This window comes from Vidua chalybeata, chromosome 2, assembly GCF_026979565.1.
Source record: "Vidua chalybeata isolate OUT-0048 chromosome 2, bVidCha1 merged haplotype, whole genome shotgun sequence".
Taxonomy (NCBI): domain Eukaryota; kingdom Metazoa; phylum Chordata; class Aves; order Passeriformes; family Viduidae; genus Vidua; species Vidua chalybeata.
In genome coordinates this window covers 87423072-87442652 of record NC_071531.1, presented here as the reverse complement: position 1 = coordinate 87442652, position 19581 = coordinate 87423072, and the positions used below count along the sequence as shown (strand labels likewise).

Genomic DNA, 19581 nt, shown 5'->3' with positions numbered 1-19581 from the left:
CATTTCTGTCAGAGTGTGGGGATTGCCTTCTTACAAAGATGGATTGGGTTTTTTTCTGATGCAAATTGAATTATTCCTTTATTTTGTGTTGCTTTGTTTTAGGATCACACCCAGAAAATACGATGTTGTTCAAGCATCAGAACTTGGGCAAAAAGTTAGAACAATCACTGCTGATGTTGGAGATCTAACATTAAATCGAAGGGAAACAAGGACATCGTTTACATTCAGGAAAGTGAGGAGAAGCCCTTGCAATTGCAGTAAGTGTCTTGAGGCAACCTTCAAGTCAAAATTACTATTTATCACCAATTTTGTTTTGAGAAAATAATTTGATTCTTTTGGGTAGTTTTGGCAGTCATCATAGCTATTCCTGGATGGATCATAGCATGCTATATGGCTTGAATTGTCTGCATTCATGTGGTTGCTGGAGTTTCTCAATAGAGGAAGGCATTTGGCTTGCTCCAGAGCCAGGCGAGTAATCTGGAGTCTTGTGTTTCATTGGCATTTCAAGTACTTATTAATGTTACAAAATAGAAATAATTACTATTCTTCAAGTTTTTTCCTCAGTTTTGATCTTTTTTTTTTTTTCAAGGGGGCCTCTAATTTTGAGAAAAATAGGTACATTAGAGAAGGAGAAGTAGTCATATCTGCTGTGACAGAACCACATAAAGTGCCTTAGGGCAATAGAAATAATAATAGACAGGTGGTTCAAAGACTACATGGAACTGAAGTGCATCTATACCCTTAAAACAGAATTTCAGAGGCTGAATTGTAATGATGTCATGGTCTTTGGCATTGGGGACACTATCTCAGTTTTGAGAACATAAACATCATTAACATAGCAGATTAATGATCACTGGAAACAGCCTCTGGTACATGTGGGCCAGTTATTTATTTTCAGCTCATCAAACACTTCTGTAGTTTGACCTGTGTTTCAGTTTTTAAAAGGTGAAGGAAGATTGAAGCATTTTTTGCATTTTAATATTTCACTTTTAATATAATTTTATTAAATATGATTAATCAATGAGGAATTGCTTAAAAATGAATATTTTGTATCTGTTGCTGTATCTAGTTTACCCATCTGTCTGTGACAGCCAGAAAGGACAGCAGAGACCAGTGCAGCCTTCATTTCCCCAGAATGAGATGGAGGCCTCAAAGCTGGAGCAAGAGTATGTACACAAGGTGTATGAAGAGATTGCCACACACTTCAGCAGTACCAGGCATAGCCCTTGGCCCCGAATTGTAGAGTTTCTCAGGTCCCTGCCAACAGGGTCAATAGTGGCTGATATTGGTTGTGGTAACGGGAAGTACCTCGGCATCAGTGAGGATTTGTACATGGTAAGTAGCTACTGTCATTTGTTTTTGCTGGTTCTGGTGTTTATTCTGTCATGCACTTGCAGCATGCTGGAGGTTCAGGTTGGCATTGGAAGAATGCTGAGAACAGAAGACTATTTCCTGATCCATGATCAAGTACCAATTGTCTTAAGTTTCCACCTGTATTCATGATGTGCTTTACCTTTTTATTTTTTTTTCAAAGCTACTTCTGCTTTGTAATTCAAAATACATTAAAAAAAATAGTAATGGATGCAGTGGATTGAAAAATTGTAATGGATGGTTTAGGCTTTCTTGTCATTGATGTTGAATAAATTTATTAAATGGTTGGACATTTTGAGTGCTTCCAACGAAATTTTCATTTGTTTGGTGAGTGAAATCTCCATGGGCAGTGCTATTTTTTGCAACTTCTTGAGTTCCCTATGGCCTGGTGACGTGTCTCATTTGTGAATGATGTCATGTTTACTGTTCTACCTCTGGCTCTTTGCATGGGCCCAGTAAATATGCCAACATAAAATTCACGAGGAAATCTCAACTTTGGTACAGATTTCTGGCCTTTCACTCCCTTTTCTTCACTTTTAGACAGTTCTGACATAATTCTTGCTCATTTTCTCTCTTTCACTGTCTCACAGTCTGTACTTAATCCAGTTTTATGTCTCTTCCTTCCTACCAGGGAGAGATGAAGTATGTACAAATATGAACCAGAAGATAGCTTTCATTGCAAATATTTAAAAGACCTTTTCCGAGGGAATAAAAAAGAGTCAAACTTGCCATTGTTTTAACCCAAGAGAAATCTCAGAAGTGTTTATTATGGTATCTGTGCTCTCTTGTTCCAAGATTGTCTGAGTCTTTCACATGTTTGTCCTGCGTAACACTCTGAAATCCATTAGACTTGAAAACTTCTATGTAGGGCAAAGCATTCATTATTGATAATAAAACTTCGAGTTGTCTTTTTCAGGAGTTTCTGTCCTGTTGTTTATATTTAGCTAAAAAAGAGAAACTGTTATTTACAATGCTGTTTGTGTTAGTAAATTATCTCCCTTACTGTTCTAGCACTACTGTACTGGCTAGAACAACATCAACCAATTAATAAGTAGGCATCTTTATGCCTGACTGCTGTAGCCCAGTTATTAATTTCAGTATATTTCAGTCTTTTTGTCTTTCAGTCCTGATTGGTCTAAGAAAAATCAGCAAGCCTAACTAGAAAGGAGAAACATTTATCAGAGTATCATGAGGGTCAACTGGTCCTAGAATGGATTTGGTTACAGTTGTGGAGGTTTGTGGTAGACTTTTAAAGTGAAATTAATGCAAGATACTATGTTCAGAAATTGCCAGCATCAGTCTGTTTCCTGGAGCCCACAGTTAACCAGCTAAGGAAAGGAAAGATCACATATTGGCTGTCAGTAAAAGGAAATCCTGCTCCTCTCCTCTGTTACTTTGGGAGTTACCTAATTTCATGTGTGTCTGCAGGAGAAATAAAAAACATAAAAAATAACAGTGAAAGGGAGGAAACTATTAAAGAAGCAGTTGAAACAGTTGAAAAATAGAATCTGGGAATTGCTTCATTCAGTTGGCCTCCCTTGATATTTTATTTTCCAGTGGTGACAACTAGTGTTTCTTAGATGGAGATAGACTCTAGACTTTGCATTTTGGTTGCTTTCATCTACAAGTCAGCACGAGCCTCAGGAGGATGGATTTGACTTCATCTTTCTACCAGATTTTTTTTTTCCCTGTAGCAGCCAAAGTGTGGTTAAAGAAAACCCTGTGCATATTGTGTTTACAGGTGTTTTTAAACTTTCGACAAGGTATCTCAAGTGCTATTCCATCTACCATGGTTTGATCATGGAGCTGAGGGTGAGGGATTACAGAATGTTTTCTGTATCAGGTGCATTGTTGGGATAAAAGGAATGGTCTCTAGATGCAGGACATCAGTTTTCTTCCTCATTTACTCCTATTTAGTTGGAAGCATAAAATCCAGGCATAAACTTAGTAAATTCTATGTCTCTTTTTTGTGCACAGTGTAATGGAGCTCTTAGCCCAGGTCCTGTTGGGAAAGAAGCAATAAAGCAGTACTGTGAAATCAGGAGTTGTGTAGGGATTGGGTAAGGCACTGTTGGCACAGCTCTGTAGCTTGGGTGTTTGGACTCAGAAGCACTGAAAACCTGAGGCAAGCGTTTCCTGAAGGCAAGCAATATGCTTTTATGCTTTAAGTAGCAGTGCTAATGGTAGATCACAGCTAAGGTAGCTCTCTTGATGTTTTACTTTTTAGGTACTGTCTGAAAACATCTCCTCTGTGGCCTATGCTATTGTAGTTCCTTCAGTTTCTCTGGATAATTACATGTGGCCTTATCTACTTGAGTATCTCGTGTGACAATGAAATGCACGAGTCCATCTGCGCTCAGGAAAAGTGACAGTGCTGTAATGGCTGCATTATTCTGACACAGTGAGAGAGCAGCAATTCCATGCCAAACAAATTCAGATTAAGTATGTTTCAGCTGGAGATGGAATCCATGTCTGATGTAGCTAGCACAAAGGCAGGAGAAAGGATGAATTTAACAGTGTTTCAGATTACTTTTTCTGTCTTGCTCACCTTGTTATTATTTAAACGATGGCAAAAAAAAAAAAAAATACATGGCTTTAGTGTTGTTTTTCCACAATTCTCTTTGCACCCAATCTCATTTGGGGGGATTATTTTAACAGATTTTATTTAGGTGCTTTCAAGCTGAATATTCATCTCTGTAAGAAGAACTTTTCTTTTTATAGAACAATGTGTTTCAGCCTTAGCCATTCCCCCGATTACCACAAGGGTTTCAGTGATGTTATTTCAATGATCTCATTAATTTCTATGCACTTTAGCTTTGTCTTCTTGTTTCCAGTGTTCAGGTAGGTGTGGTGATGTGCAAGTCTCTGCGGGAATGTTCAGAATCCTCACAGGACTACAGCATGAATGAAAAGTCATTGAAGTCTTTCAAATTTGCATTTTTAATTGAACTCATAAATTGGTGGGAAATTCAGTGGCAAGTAACTGAAAATGCCATAGATATGTTTTCTTTTTGTATAAAGAAATTACTCTACTTGACAGAGTAATGATGATAGGAAAAATATGGCAATAGAGGAGCCAAAATTATTTGCTTTAATACAGATATTCCTATTTCTGTTGTGTGTGTCATTCAGAGGTAATTGGTAACACAGTTTATATTTCACAAGACATTGTAAGACCCACTTTTGCTCTGAGATGTGCACCTCTGTTTTCTGCATTACTGTCCCAAACTGTGGTCTACTAGAACTATATAAAAATTTGAGTTTTCCAGGGTCTGGGGAGGAGAGAGAGTGTATATTTACTGTGGTATAGTTGCATAAAGTTGGGTGGCTTTTAGTTGCACTGGGTTTGTACAGATTGGGAATAGATTCCTCTCCCAAGGACTTTTTAGTAGTGGGTAAAAGCAGGAGGGACAAAACAAATTTGTAAATGTATACCTGGAGTAAGTTCACCATATCTTAGCAATTGAAAGGTGAGACAGATGAACCTTTCTTGCTCTTTTCTCTCAGTGAATAAGAGTAATTAAATGGGTGAGAGATCTGAGAAGAGAGCTCAGAAGGAACTGGGCAAGAGCAGAACAAAACTAGAACAGAAGCTGAATTGCTCAACTTGGTTCTGTTGCTTTGTCACTGAGAAATGGACTCCAGGTCTTAGGCATAACACTTTGCTTTCAGAGATACCCTGACTGCATGCAATGGAAAAGCAAAACATTACATGAAAGGAATGCTAAAAGCCTGACTTAGATGAATTGTTTGCTGGAATGTAATTTGGTTTCTTGAGCTTCTCATGCTGTTAGTTATAGCTGAGGCGTTTCTCTGGAGAGTGACATAATTCCATTTGGTGGTTGGATTTCAGAATTAGATGTCGTTTTGTTCATCGCTTTGTAATGTGCTGAATAAATCAGGTTCCCAGATACTTAAATGAATGAAGTCTACCAGGCTGAGTTAATTATAATGAGATAACAGAAAGAAAACACATAGTGGTGGGTAACCTCAACCTCTCTTGTCTTATCTTTTTATCAGCATGCAAGAGGGTTTATCTTTTGCAGATTTGCAGCATAACTACAAAGCAAGCTATTTATTAGTATCTTTTTCCCCCAGTGATCTATACCAAACCACTGCATTGAACATATTTTATAAAATCTACTTTAGCTACTCCTTGCTGTAAAGGTGGAGGTGAAGGTGCATGGAAACATGACGGAGCAGGATGGCATAACTGCCTGTGTTATCAATTTCCAGGAAGCCAGTACAGAACTGCTGCACACTCAGACAAGTCACAGGTGTTACAGGTTTTTCCAGACAGGATGTGGTATGCCAGAATGATGACATACCATTGCCCCTTTCCTAAGTTTTGTGTTTGTTGGAGTTCTAGTTACAGAGTTACAGGCCTCCATACTAATACAGATTTCCTGTCTTCAAGTAAGAGTTGGATGCAGTTAATATTTATCCTTATACACTGAAAGTCAGTGCCTGAAATGTTAGTGGCCATTCTTGAGCTCCTGTGAGCCATTGTTTACATCACAAAAAGTGGTGAAGAAACAGGTGGAGGTACTTCCCAAAAAGGCAGGGATGCAGGAATGGATGTCTGGAGTAAAATCTGAGAAGCCTGAGAAGCCAGCCTCCTTTATGGGAATATTGAAAGGTGTGGAATGACTTGCTGAGAAGTGGACTTGCTGAGGTAGACTCCACTGAATAATCAGCCATGCAATTTGAGATATATATGAGACATTGTGGAGTTTGAGCAAGGAATTTGATTTGGAAAACTGAGGTATAAGAAATGATTGAGAAGACTCTTAGATAATAGGAAATAGCCTAAAAACATACACATATAGCTTGACTCACCAAGAGGTGTATTAGATTCTTTTGGGTCTGGACGCTGGACTAATAGTAATTCATCTGCCTTTCTCCACTCTTCTGGAAGAGATGCCAGCAAAGACAATAAATATCCTGTCCCGAGCATTGAAAATAGAGCTATGAACAGGCAAAAATTAAAGCTTTCCAGTTATATCTTGAGATTAGTTTTAAATGTTTTTATTATATATTTAATTAGAGAGAGAGAAACATGTTCTTGATTAAAACAGTCCTTTGAACTCTTCTGTAGATGAAGTTTCATCAAATCAAAGCTTCTTCATGCGTTAGAATTTAAAAATCAGTTAATAATAGAATTGGGAAAAGTTGAGTTTGGGATCTCTGCGCCTTGCTGTAAATGTTTTCTGTACTCATAAAAGCCACAGATGGACTAATTTAAGGTAGCTTTTTGCTATCTTACTGTTTTTTTAAGCGACTGAAACAAATGTATTTTGGTTTTTAATGAATGCATGTCTCTTGTAAGTCAGAAGATGCAGGAATGCACTGATTATAATTATTTTGAAATATCACCTAAAGATAATTCTAGAAAAGATGCTAAAATTGCCTAGTTTCAATGCCAGGCATCTGTGGTGATTCCTTATGTTCACCATTTATGCATATATGCATAGCACCTATTCTCCTGTTTATATTTAAAACCACGTAAAGTTTTAGTCTAGTATACCTATTTTAGAGCAGCTGTGTGTTCAAAGTGTTCTGTTTCAAGGTCTCCATTTTCACTGTGAAACAGCATCTTTTTGCTTTGGATGTACATTTGCTTTAGAAAGTATGTCAATGCAAGTAAACCTGACCTCATAATATTTGCTATAATTTAGATGCAAATGAGAACTTTGCAATCTGGCAGTCATGCCTTTGTTCTCATTCTCAGTTCATTGGATTTCATCAACATACACTGTAGTCCTTTTCAAGGTTATTTTGGGAACGGGGGATTGTGTTCCATTATCCAGCCATTTTCACTCTAGATGCGGAGATCCAAAGCAATTTTTTCTGGGAAAGCTTGCTGTCAGTGGAAGGTGCAAGTTTTCTTCTTCCTCCTTCTGCCAGCAGTGAATTTGGTCCTTTGAGTTTTATTATTAAGTACTGCAAGCCAATGACTTAATTGCAGAAGTAGTTAAAGGTACCGGTAATGAGGTGTGCAATCACTAACATGCAGGTTGTCAGAGTAATTTAAAGACACTTCAGTTGGCTGCCAATGTAAAATGATGGGGATTTGTTTGCATTCAAGTAAGCAAGGGTTTCCTTTTTAAATTCATAAACAACACAATTCACTCAGTGCTTCAGTAAATGCAAGAGACCAAGGAATGAGTGTGAAGAAAGAAATGTTAGGATTGATCTTTTCAGGTCTGTTTATTGCTAATTGGCAGGATAATACGTACATATTACTAGGTTTTTGTGGAGGATTATCTTGTATTGTCAGGTTGGCATTTTCACAACTGTTTCATTTACTTTGGATCAAAAGTCAGGGACCTGAGTAGAAGGCAGCTCACTGGTAAGTTTTCAGGAAATAAGACTGGAACAGAATTCTGGTTTTCTTCAAAACTGTGGTGGTAGGCTGAAAGATAGAGGGACTTGAACAGATAAAATGAAAAATTATGATAGAAAATAAATATATTTTCATAAATCATTGCAAAAGAGGTTTTTAATTTTAGTGGTACTGTTGTCTCTTTTGGGTTGATTAAGCAGGGCAAGTTGTTTGCTATTCTTCTTGTGTCAAAGACAGTTTACTATTCTTTCAGTGTCAAATGCAATAAACACTGTCAACAGTAATTATTTAGGATTCTGAACCTGTTCTCTGCTATCTACGTGTTGCTGATCCTTGAAAACAAATAAAATATTATTCTCATACATGCAGAGTTTGGTATAAAACCTGGTAGCAGGGCTTTGGTTTGCATATTCAGTATGCATGGCAGACATGAAAACAATTTCTCACTATTTCTTTCAGAAGGTCTTGATCAATTTAGATTTATTCTTTTTATGCAAGCATGTAAAAACCACTTCTAGATGCTGATTTTTCAAAGATGGTAAGTTTTGTCTTACTGCCTTTGATGTGGACACTGGGCAGGTGTAGCAGGCTGACTGCTGACTTTAAGAGGGGAAAAAACCAAATGTTTTATGACGTATTCAGAAATGGTCCTAGGGGTCACTTCACTGGACTGTACAGAACCTTGTAAAATTATATGGACCTTAAATTTTTTGTGGATTGTGATAATGAGAGGTTAGAGAAAGATATCTGAGCACTTCCTCACATTGAAATGACAAAACCTGGGTGATGAGTGGAGCTGTATGCCATACTTTAGTAATACCACCAAAGTCACTAGATAATTGTTTACACTTGTAGATCAGCTTTTGTGAGTTCACTATTTGGGTGCTTCAAATGTTGTCAAGTTAAAAATGGCAGTTGAAATGAAAAGAAAATACTGAGGCTAGATCACATCTCATTTTGCTCATTTCAAGACACCTTGAATGAATTTTGAAGTAAAGCTAGATGGAAACTTGGTCTCTCTTAAGCTGGTTCAAAATGAGGGTGCTATAATGGGCTGTCTAATATCCAGCCTTTCATCTTTATTTTCAGTCTGCATCAGGGTTGTTTTCTTTTTGTCTATACCTGGGAACTATATACTCCTCTTAAGGCTATTTTCTTACACTTGCTCTTGTTTTGATTTTAAACTGTGTTTCCTCAGTAGGAGACTGTGATGATTCTATTACTGTAAGCATCAAATGAAAATCATATTCCAGTTGTAAAATTATCCTCTCACGAAAAGCTTAATGAAACATTTTATGTTCTAGGTTGGCTGTGATCGCAGCAGAAACCTGGTGGATATTTGTGGAGAAAAACATTTCCAGGCGTTTGTCTGTGATGCCCTGTCAGTGCCAATCCGCAGCAGTTCTTGTGACGCCTGCATCTCTGTTGCTGTAATCCACCACTTCTCAACAGCAGTAAGTCACCCATCTCTCTGCTCCACTGTACTGTTGGATTGCTGTATAGAGCTGCTAATACTACCATACAAGCAAAGGCAAGAGCAAAATGGAAAGAAATCCAAGGTTTGCATTTGGTGTAAGGAGTTGTCAGAGCAGAATTAAGCTGTTGTGCTACTGCTGCTTCTTAGACTTTCAGTTCTCATTCTCCTTCTGCTTCTCAGATGCCCTTGTTCCCCCTGAAGTTTTGGTCCTATGTTTGGGTTTAATTTTCGTGTGCTTGTAATTAATGACACTGGAGAAGAGGGCTCCTCTTAGTGAGTTAAGAGATATATTGTTTCCTGGCTCAGATCTTGGCCTCTAGGGCAGATCTTGTGATTTTGAGTTTTTTAATCTGTGCATTGGTTGTCCATCTCCAAACAGAAGGGAGACTACTCACCAGTCTGCTGTATCTCTGGGCTGGATGAGGTTCTCCTGGCAGAAACTGTGCCATGGTAACAAATTTCTAGACCATCTTAGTGGGGCTCCACAGATCTTTCCATACCATAAATACAGTGAATGTTTCCAAATCCAGTAAAAAACAAAAGTAGAAAGAACTCTGTTTTGGAGAAGGCTGACATATCTTTCTTTGCGTGGTAGGAGGACCTGTGTTTAAGATGTAAGTCTGACCCCTTCAGCTGCAAACTTCGCCTATGCATCGTCAGGTGTGGTAGATTTGAATCTGGGATTTTAAATACTGAATCACCTTCTTGAAAAGGTCTTTTCCAGATGGGCTGAAATGTCCAAGAAATCCTGCTCAGCATAGAACTATTTTCAAAAGAAAGAGAATAGTAGAATCATTGAGGCTGGAAAAGAACTTTAAGATCATCAAGTCCCACTGTTAACCCAGCACTGCCAAGTTCACCACTAAACCATGTCCCTGAGTGCCACATCTACAGGTCCTTTAAATACCTCCAGAGCTGGTGAATCCACCACTGCCCTGGACAGCCTATTCCAGTGCTTGACATGAATAATGTCTTGATGAAGAAATTGTTTTTAGGAAAATGTCTTGGTTTGCACACAGTGATGGGCTATATTATGAATGAAAATAAATAGTGGGGAAAAAACACCTTCTTTTCAAATTTTATTGTCTCTTGGGTAAGGAGAAATTGCTGCCATTCCATTCTCCTGATTTCCTGTTTATGTACTAGCTTCACACTTCTGCTTTTCATTTGCAGGAGCGGAGACTGGCAACTATCCGGGAACTAGCTCGGCTTCTAAGACCTGGTGGAACAGCACTCATTTATGTCTGGGCAATGGAACAAGAATACAAAAACCAGAAGTCTAAATACCTTAAGGAAAAGAATGGTAGTAAAAACAAAGACAAGGAAATGAATACTGGCACAGCTCAGAGACCACTTAATGACCAAGGGCCTGATAACAGCAGCCAAGATCCAGCATGGTCTGACCAACTCCTTAATGACTTCAAGGATGAAAGCTGTGGTGCCAAGCCAGTAGCAGAATTCAGACTGCCTGTTCACACTAACAGAACCTCTTTTCACTCTCAAGATTTGCTGGTTCCCTGGCACCTGAAAGGTGGTACAAAAAAGAAAGAGGAAAATGTTGATACAGTGTTGGTTCCAAGTGGCTCCAAAGGATTGCAAGAACTCAGCCCTGTTTTCCACCGCTATTACCATGTGTTCTGTGAAGGGGAACTGGAAGCAGTGTGCAGATCCCTGGATTGTGTGAGGGTTCAAAAGAGTTACTATGATCAGGGAAACTGGTGTGTGATTCTAGAAAAGTTGTAGCCTGTGATGCTTCCTCTACTATCTGTAGAGTTTTCTGTGTTTTTTACAGTGAAAGGTATTTTGTGAAAGGTATTTTTAATGCAGGCTGCAGCTATTGCCTCTTTTAAAATAGCAGAATAAAGATTGTGCATTGAGTGCATTAATAACAGTGGCTAGCACTGTATGCATATGTTAACAAAATAATGGCCAAACTCAGCTACTACCTCTGCAGTGTTTGCTTTACTTCTCTGAATTTCAGTGAAGAGGATTAAATGGGAATATACTGCCCATGCAAATCACTAAGACCAGTGTTGAGCTTTTAAAGACAAAGGGCCTGGTTCTCCCTTCTCTTACACCATTTTATACTGATATAGCTGCAGTGCTTTCCCTGCAGTCTGCAGCTAATTGGAATGGAGCTCTGGGCAGGAAAGGCAGAGCTGTTTGCTGTGTGGATGAGGGGAGGAGGGAGTGAATGGCATATGAAGCAGTTAAGCTGAAGAGTCAAACTGTTGCCTCAAGTTTGGTCTTGCCTGTTTTGTTGTCTTTGAGGGGTGAGAGATCTCTTTCAGTTTGGAATTTACTCTCTTGGTTGTGGTAATAATGATGTCCTCAAAGGGAACTGGAAAGATATTGGGGATAGCACAGACATTTTTCTCTTCCTTGACTCTCAAATACCCACAATTCATGCTGTCTATCCCCAGATTTCTGTAGCTCTTTATTGTAGTGTTGTGTGAAAGCTCCTGTAAGGTGTGAGTTCCAGCCCAGCTGGAACAGCCAGACCAGCTCTGCTATACACCTGCACCAAGACTTGTGGGGGTGGGGTGACCCTGAGTTCTCCTGGGGGAAAAAGGGAAAAATATTAAAGTGAAGGCAGTATTGGTGCAGGTTTTCTGGTGGGTATTTTCAACCTCTAAATGTTGGCAGTGGAGCAATTTTTATTTAATACACTTCAGAAGAGCAAAGGACTGGAGTAGAGGGGGACTGATGCTGGGCTGGCTGACTCAGAGCAGCTCTTTTGGCTGTGGCCTGCAAGGATTAGTGCAATTTCTTTGATACAACTCTTGTGCTACCAAAGGAGCATGACACCTGGAATGCATTTCTGAAACTAAACTCTATGGTATTGGCAGGTTGTGCTGCTGTAAATAATGGCATACAAACCAAGGTGCCCATCCTAAATCATGTGGGGATTTGGACAGCTCAAGGACAACTTGGCCTACTCCTGTCTGCCTCCCATGTGCAGGTTAAAGGCTGCTGTGCTGGCAGCCTGCTCACAGTCACCATTTTTCCTAGGCTCCCATCTTGTAATGGAGAAAATCTGAGAGGAATGAGAGCAGTAAGAGAGGAGCCTGCTGCCACCACAATTCACCTGGCCTGTGCTTTGCATGCTGTCTGCTTCCAAAGAGCCCTTGGAAAGAAGGTCTCATTCGTCAGCTGCACATGCTGTTCATGTAGCAGCAGCCTTGTCCTAACTGATTTGTTTCCTTTAAACAGTAAAGGAGGCATGTCTGTAGCAGTGAGCCCTCTTGGGCATGTTCAGGGGCTGATTTGCACACATCCAATGAATATCACATAGCTGGAAAAATGTCTTGCATCAAGGCCTGACCTGGCTTCAGTACTGGGACACAGCGTTTGGGTGCAGGAGCTCACCCCTTTCCCAGCTGGACTGTGGCACCAGAGCTAACCTGAGCAGCTCCAGGGTGCAGTGCTACATGATGTTGGTGTGTCGCTGGTGCGAAAGGGCAGAGAGAGCCTCTGCTGGGTGTCTGTGCAGTGAATAACTCACTAAACTGGGCTCCCTGTTATTTCTGACTATGTGGATTGCATTCGTGTAGAATAAAGTAGGATTCATCTCTGAAGCTCTGTGCCTGCATGGCCCTGTGTTTGCTGGTGACTGGACTCCTGCTGAGCACACAGCAGCTGCTACTGGGTTTGTACATTGCCTGTAGCTGCATTTTCTTTAAGAATATACAGTGTTCTTGCAAGGAACAATTACTGCTTGAAAGTCCTTCTGAAGTGCTGCCATATCATGACCTTGTGTGACAAATTAGGAATCAGGAATCAGGAATCGAGCAGTTGTGCTTGATTACTCAATGTATCCTTGTTCTGACTCAGAGATGCTGCCTCCAAATTCACTGCTGGCTCTGACTGGACACAAGGTTAAGCACTGTTCTAATCTGGGGCTCAAATGTATCAAGTAGACAAAGCCTAAATGGGACTTTATGTAACACTGATCTATTTTTTGCAGGCCCTGTGGCTCCTGAAGAGCTTTCCTGCTTTTCCTCTGTTTCCCTGGCAGAGGCAGCATTAGGCAGTGTCTGGTGTCACACTTAGCATTTCTTACCTTCCGGGCTGATTAACATCATTTATTGACTGCCATATGTATGAATAGGTCACACTCCCTCTCACCAGGTCTGCAGTGAAGCACCTGGGATGTCTGAGAGGAGAGTCAGCCTTCTGGATGCCATCGGTCTTCCTACAAGGTATTCCTTTTAGCTGAGTCACAGCAGCTTTTTCCATCCATTTCCTGCTGGCTCAGAGCAGAAAGTGTCACTCTCCCTGTTCTAGGCAGCCCGATGGTGGTGCGTTCCAGTGGATCCTGCTTCTGGAAGGAGGTTCTGGCATGGGGAACACCAGCTTGGGCAACACTGCTTGCACAGGCACACTGGTTGAACATAATTCCTTACCAAAGAGGCTTTTCCTGGTGTTTCTGAAGGCTGTGAGCCAGAGGACGATCCCAGCAGCATGCTATTGCTTCAATGACAGTAGAAAAGTTAAAAGTACTCTGAAATCCTCTGAGGCCTGGAAATGTTATAAAATATTTCTTTGGTTAAAGTCAGAGAGTCCTTCAGATGCTCCAAGAGGAATGAAATGGTGAAGGAGAAAATGACAAGGGAGGAGGGCAGGTAGATGTTAACAAAATGTATTGCAGAGATTTGCAACACAAAATTACGTGCAACCACAGCTGCCCTCTGCAGTACTCACTTGCCCCTTTTTACGTCCTGGAAGTGATAATGAGATTAAACTCTTTAAGGTCAGCAGTTGAGTTTAAATGTTAGAGATTTTGTGTTGCACTGTCCTGCGCTGACAAAGCAAGGGCTTCAGAGTATCCCTGGGCTTAGGGCAAAGGACATGATGAGGTGATTTCTTGTTCTAGGGCAGGACTTTTTTTAACTTCATAGAGGTTCTTCAGACTGATGTCATGGTGCAGCCAAGCCTGTGACAAAAACTCCTCCAGACCTCAGAGAGGTTGGATTTCCCTGGAAGTGTTCAACTTCAGCTTAGCAGGGAGAGGTGTAGGATAGCAGATAGCAAGGGACAACATGCTGATTGGATTGCTTTGCTGAATGGGAGCCACAAAAAGCTGAATGGGGACCATAGCTTCTCTTAAGAGAGCTTGAAGGACAGGCCCTGGCACCATGAGCTCTTGTACTCTCAAAGATGAACTCTTGTACTCTCTAGTGCCCACCAAAGTCACTCAATCATGCTCTTCCTCAGCTGGACAGGAGAGAGAAAATTTAATGAAAGGCTCATGAGTTGGGATATCATCAGGGAGAGATCACTCAGCCATCACCAGAGCAGAAAAAGGAGAAGTAAAATAAATCTTAAAAACACTTTCCCCTACCCTTCCCTTCTTCCCAGTCTCAATTTTATTTCTGATCCTCTAACTCCTCCTCACAGTGACACAGAAGGATGGGGAATAGGTGTTATGGTCACTTCATCACATGTTTCTGCAGCTGCTTCCTGTTCTTATACCAGGAAAAGGAATCTTCTTCCTCTCACAGAAGCATTATGAATATGAAACTTCTAATCATGTAAGTACAAATACAAATGCCAGGCATTCTCTGTATAAAGTGAACGTCAATGGACATGTTTGGGGAACCATGTGCCAGAAATAAATGTCATTCAGCTGTCACTGCATACAGCAAATGTTCTGAGTTTTACAAACTATTCCCCTAACAGTACTAGGTGGATGGAGAGCCATCCCAAGCACTTAAATTATGAGAGATTTAGAGTGATAACATTTTCCATACATAATAAAATTTTCATGTTTACAAGAATCTAAAAAACCTTTTAGTTTCAGAATTCCAGTTGTTACACCTGTAAATATCTCAGAAACACTTTCCACTTGAAAAGTGAAAATTATAAATGAAAATACTAAAAAAGATCAATAGCTACTGTCTCCAGTGTGCTGTGTTTTGTGTATTCTTCTTGCTGCTACAATTAAGGATTTATTGTCATTATCACTTTCTGTGTGTCACTATGGTTTTGTATAATTTATTGTGGAGAAAAGAGGGAAAGACATTCATTATTACAAATCTCTTTTAGGTGTGTTAATATGCTTTATATGAAGTGATTATACTGACAACATCCAGCATTTGGACCCTAATTTATTATGCAGATAACTTGCTCTGCCTTAACTAGTATATGTCCACTTGGGGCAGAATTAGAATTGCATTTCTTTGTCTAAACTTCGTGAAAGACCGTGCCTGACAACTCAAGTGGCTAAAATGAAACACTTTCCTTCTCTCACCTGCCTCCTTGACAAATACTTGCTATGGAGATGCTTGTTGTATGCAGACAGCTTGTTCCTGTGCCTAATGGTGCTCTAATCCACAAATATTTTGACCAAGCCACCTCAGTGAACTGTAAAAGACATCTGTGTTGAAGTCTACAACTCAGGTCAACAGCAAGGATTGTTTTTATCTGGCTGACATAATTTTGTACAGTATTCCTGTCACATTTCTGCACTTACAGCAAGCCACCACTGGTGTGTGAATACTGTAAAATTCTCAGAAACTTTGCCAGTATTGTAAGCTATTTTAAAGGTATCCTTGTTTAAATTGGATCAGGGACACAGAGAGAGTGCTCTGACATGAAACTCTTGTCTACCCCTTAAACAGGCTATGCCTATGCTTTACCATTGCTAAACAGCAACCCCAATAACAGCAGTACTTTTTCCTTTGATTTTATGAAAGTGGTAGCAGGAAATTTCCAATTCACGAGCAAATAAGGTGGAGAGATAATGTCAGTGCAATATGAATAATTAATTTTCTCCCTGCAATGCAGAAATGCTCCATAGTATTACTTTAACATGATGACAAGCTTACTTTTGTTAAAAACTGATGCCCTTTATCTGAAAAAAAGAAAAAAAAAAAAAAAAGAAAACCAATCTTCAACCACAACAATCAACTATATAGATGTATTTATTCTTAGCTTTCTCTTTGTCTTATATTCCTATTGAAATTTAATTAAAAGGAAAACTATTGAACCAAAGCACACAACAGTAAAATAAATTATTGTGATATATTTATTTTTATAAATGATTTTGTGTTTCTTCATGTGATGTCTTATTCAGCCTCTAGGTCAAAACTGAAACTGTGATTCCGAGGCCTAGAGAGTTTAGAAATTGCTAACAATAAAAGTAGCTCATAGTGTATTGCTGAGCCATCCTGTCTCCTCAGATAGTTCATCTTTGATGCCTTGTGCAGAGCAGAAAATGAAGCAGCATGTTTCTCATCACACACATCTGCTCACACACATCAGTCCTCAGTGTTAGGCTCCTCATAAACTCGGATGAATTCAAAGCATAAAATTGCAACCAGGGAACTGCTAAAGCACCCATCTCGGGGAGGCAGAGTCTTTTACAGTATGCTGCAGCTCTCTCTGGCAAAAATTCAAGTTACAATCTGGCAATATCTGAAGCTGTGTTAGAACAATTACAGTGAATCCCACGTTCCTGCTATTAGAAAGCAAATCCTGCCTTCAGTTCCAATTTCAAAGCTCCCCAGCTTTTCACACTGCCCTATTCTTCTAGTTAAAGAAGGCAAGGATAAGAAACAGAAGAGGTTGTTCATTCATTTTTTTCTGCTTGCCTCTTGCTTAGAGATTTGCACAGTACGTAGTCTTTACACATTCTCCTGCCCTCTCTAAATCTATTAACACAAATCTGCTGGTTCCCCCCCCCCCTTCCTTTGCAAATCTATTTTTTGTGCACAGTATCTCTTTCTGAGGACTTGTTTGTGTGTGCCATCCATCTTTTCACCTTTATGTATGTATTTCCTCTCTGGTCTCATAGCCTCTGAATTCTCACCCACATTAGATTTCCTAATTTACCAATACAGAAATAACTCTTTGACTCATAAGTAATGACATGCTTGAGTCCTTGAAAATCCTAACACTTTATATCTCCCATTCAAATCCTCTCCTTGGGTTATTTATCTCTGGGCTTCTTATAGGCATCTCAGGCTGGGAAATTTTGACATAAAGCCCTTTAGTAAGTAGTCCATCTGGTAACTAGCCTGATGCTCGTTTTAATTTATCATAAGAACCAGCCTCTACCAGTTCTGTTAAGGGGTTATGTCCTTCAAAAGAGCTTGGTTTCTTTGAGGAAGCTTCCTATCTTTGGGGTGTTTTTTTGTTTGTTTGTTTGTTTGTTTTTAATTGCCATTGTAATGATTTCTGCTGCATGTACTCGCTTCACATCTCACTTTCCTCACTCTTCATCCCATATTTTGAGGAACATTCAGAGGGGGTTTCATTTTGAATTCATCAACGCATCTCACCAAGCTACCACAATGAGAGGATATATTTCCTCTGGCCCAACTGTTGAGTGTTAAGGATACACTAAAAAGAAAAAAAAAGTTTATCATGCATTCTTCTTGGGTCTCAGCCTTTTTTGGGTCTCAGGCTGTATGTGACAAGGATGTAAATTAGAAGGTGTTCTGGAGTAAAAATTTTGAATCAATTCCTTTTGATGAAGAAATGCTGATTATAGAGAGAGATGTAGTTTATCTGTATGCTTCATATTAGAGGAATCACTGAGATTTATCTCTTTCTGTTGATATCTCACAGATTAAATAAACACAATTGTGCAGTCTTTGGTGCTGTTCCCATAATCTCTCATTTCTGTTACAAAACCTGAAAGACATGGAGCCAGCTTGCAGGCCACAGCTAGATTTATCACTCCAAGATCCCTGGTAGGAGGTTTGTTAGGATGGCCAGAGTTCTTCCTTCGCCTTTGTTCCTTCCAAATAATCCTCTCAGTTGAATCAATCCACTTGTTCAGACTGACATGCCAAGTGGTCTCCTGGGAGAATAGGCAGGAGGAAACAGGGTCAAAAATCACTTATTGCGCATCTTCCCTGTATAAAAAGTGCTTGGCTTTACAAGGCATAAAGACTTCATAAAAAGATGTCATTCTTGTGTGACCAATCCCTTTCTGAATCCTGACTCCAATCTAAGGTAGGGTGAGGGCTTGAAACCACATAATGGGAAAATACTAAATGGAACTTGACAATGGGACATACTATGGTCTCTCCCATTTGGAAACTTCTAGGACAGAAGAGCCCAAAAAGCACAAGAAAAGAAATCCAATGTCCTCCCACCTCCCACTGGTCTCTTTTCCAGCTTGGTGGTATCCAGCATGGTGGCATATGCTTTGGGATATGCTTGCTTAGTGTAGCCTGTGTGTTAGCATCAACAGGGGCCTGGAGGGGCCTTTGTGCTTCAAAATGAGGTGAGTGGCAAGACAAGCTGGTAGTGTTGCACTTATCAGAGGGTTTCCTGTCAAGAACAGTGACAAAGACAGTGACTTGGGATGTCAGGCATATTACTCAGTATTTACAGCTATTTCTGGGTCAAGGGCTAAGACAAGAATTGGATATGAAATTGCCCTTCCCTCTAAACAGAGTAGTATAACACAAAGAAAAATGAAAAGCAATTTCAGGAATTGTGGGGTGAAAATTGGAGAGGAGTAAATTGTTCAAGTTACTGCTGAAAGAGGCAATTATGAACACTGTGTGACAGTCAAATTCTCTGTACAATTATTGTCACGGTGCTGTAGTGCCTTGGAGCCCTTTCCATGGAGCAAGACCTCACTGGTCTCAACAATTTTTCCCCACGAGTGTTCACCTTTTTATAAAAAAACCCATGCTCCCAACTTTTTTTATTCTCTATATTGCAGTGAAAGGAGGAGACTCCCTTGCAATACTCCACGTGTACAGTCCAGCTGAGACGGTTTATGCAGCTCCCTTCAGTTTGCTGTGTGCTGCCCATGTGAACTTGTGTTGGACTGAGCTACAGCACTGCAGGAGAAAAGGACAAAGACAGCCCCAAGGTCTCAGGAGCAGCCAAAGTCTGTGGTTACTCTGTACAGTGTCTCCAATATCAGTTTAAGGTATTGCTGCTCTTGCAACAAATGGGCTGATACAACTCTGTGGGACTAGGCTACAACGTGGCCTCTGGAGCTGGCCTACGTTTAAGAGCCAAAGATGTGCTTTAATCTCACTTAAAACCAAAACAAACCAATTGCACTGCATGGAAACTCTGTCTAAGAGTATTTTAGTTACTATTGCACTGGTCTGATGGATAGGGAGTGATAAATGAAAGCCCAGGGCTTTAATCCCTTGCCCCATCCAGATGATCTTGAGTCAGTATTTGTGTCTCACTTTCAAAGTAGCTGATCTGAAGCTCCCTGACATGTGCATCTCTCCAAGATAAACAGGCACGAGAAGATGTAGTAATTTCTCCCAAAAGATGTGTTACCAGTCTCAGCAAATCACAGACAGGATGAGTGTTAGCCCTGCTGTGAGCTTCCTGTGTGATAAAAATGTTTTCAACTTCTCAAAGGAAAAAAAAAAAAAACAAACAAAGCATGTAAATGCTT

The 19581-nt window shown here is 40.0% G+C and overlaps 1 protein-coding gene across 3 annotated transcripts in view; it reads left to right on the top strand.

Moving 5' to 3' along the window:
- The window catches only part of ALKBH8 (alkB homolog 8, tRNA methyltransferase), a 46590-nt gene extending 33818 nt beyond the window's left edge, over positions 1-12772 (top strand). For all 3 annotated transcript variants that reach the window (XM_053936133.1, XM_053936135.1, XM_053936134.1), the window contains exons 10-13: positions 103-257; positions 1070-1335; positions 9022-9171; positions 10368-12772. In XM_053936133.1, coding sequence (XP_053792108.1) covers positions 103-257; positions 1070-1335; positions 9022-9171; positions 10368-10937 — 1141 coding nt within the window. In that variant the 3' untranslated portion in view covers positions 10938-12772. The remainder of the gene's footprint in view (positions 1-102; positions 258-1069; positions 1336-9021; positions 9172-10367) is intronic.
- The last annotated feature ends 6809 nt before the right edge of the window (positions 12773-19581 follow it).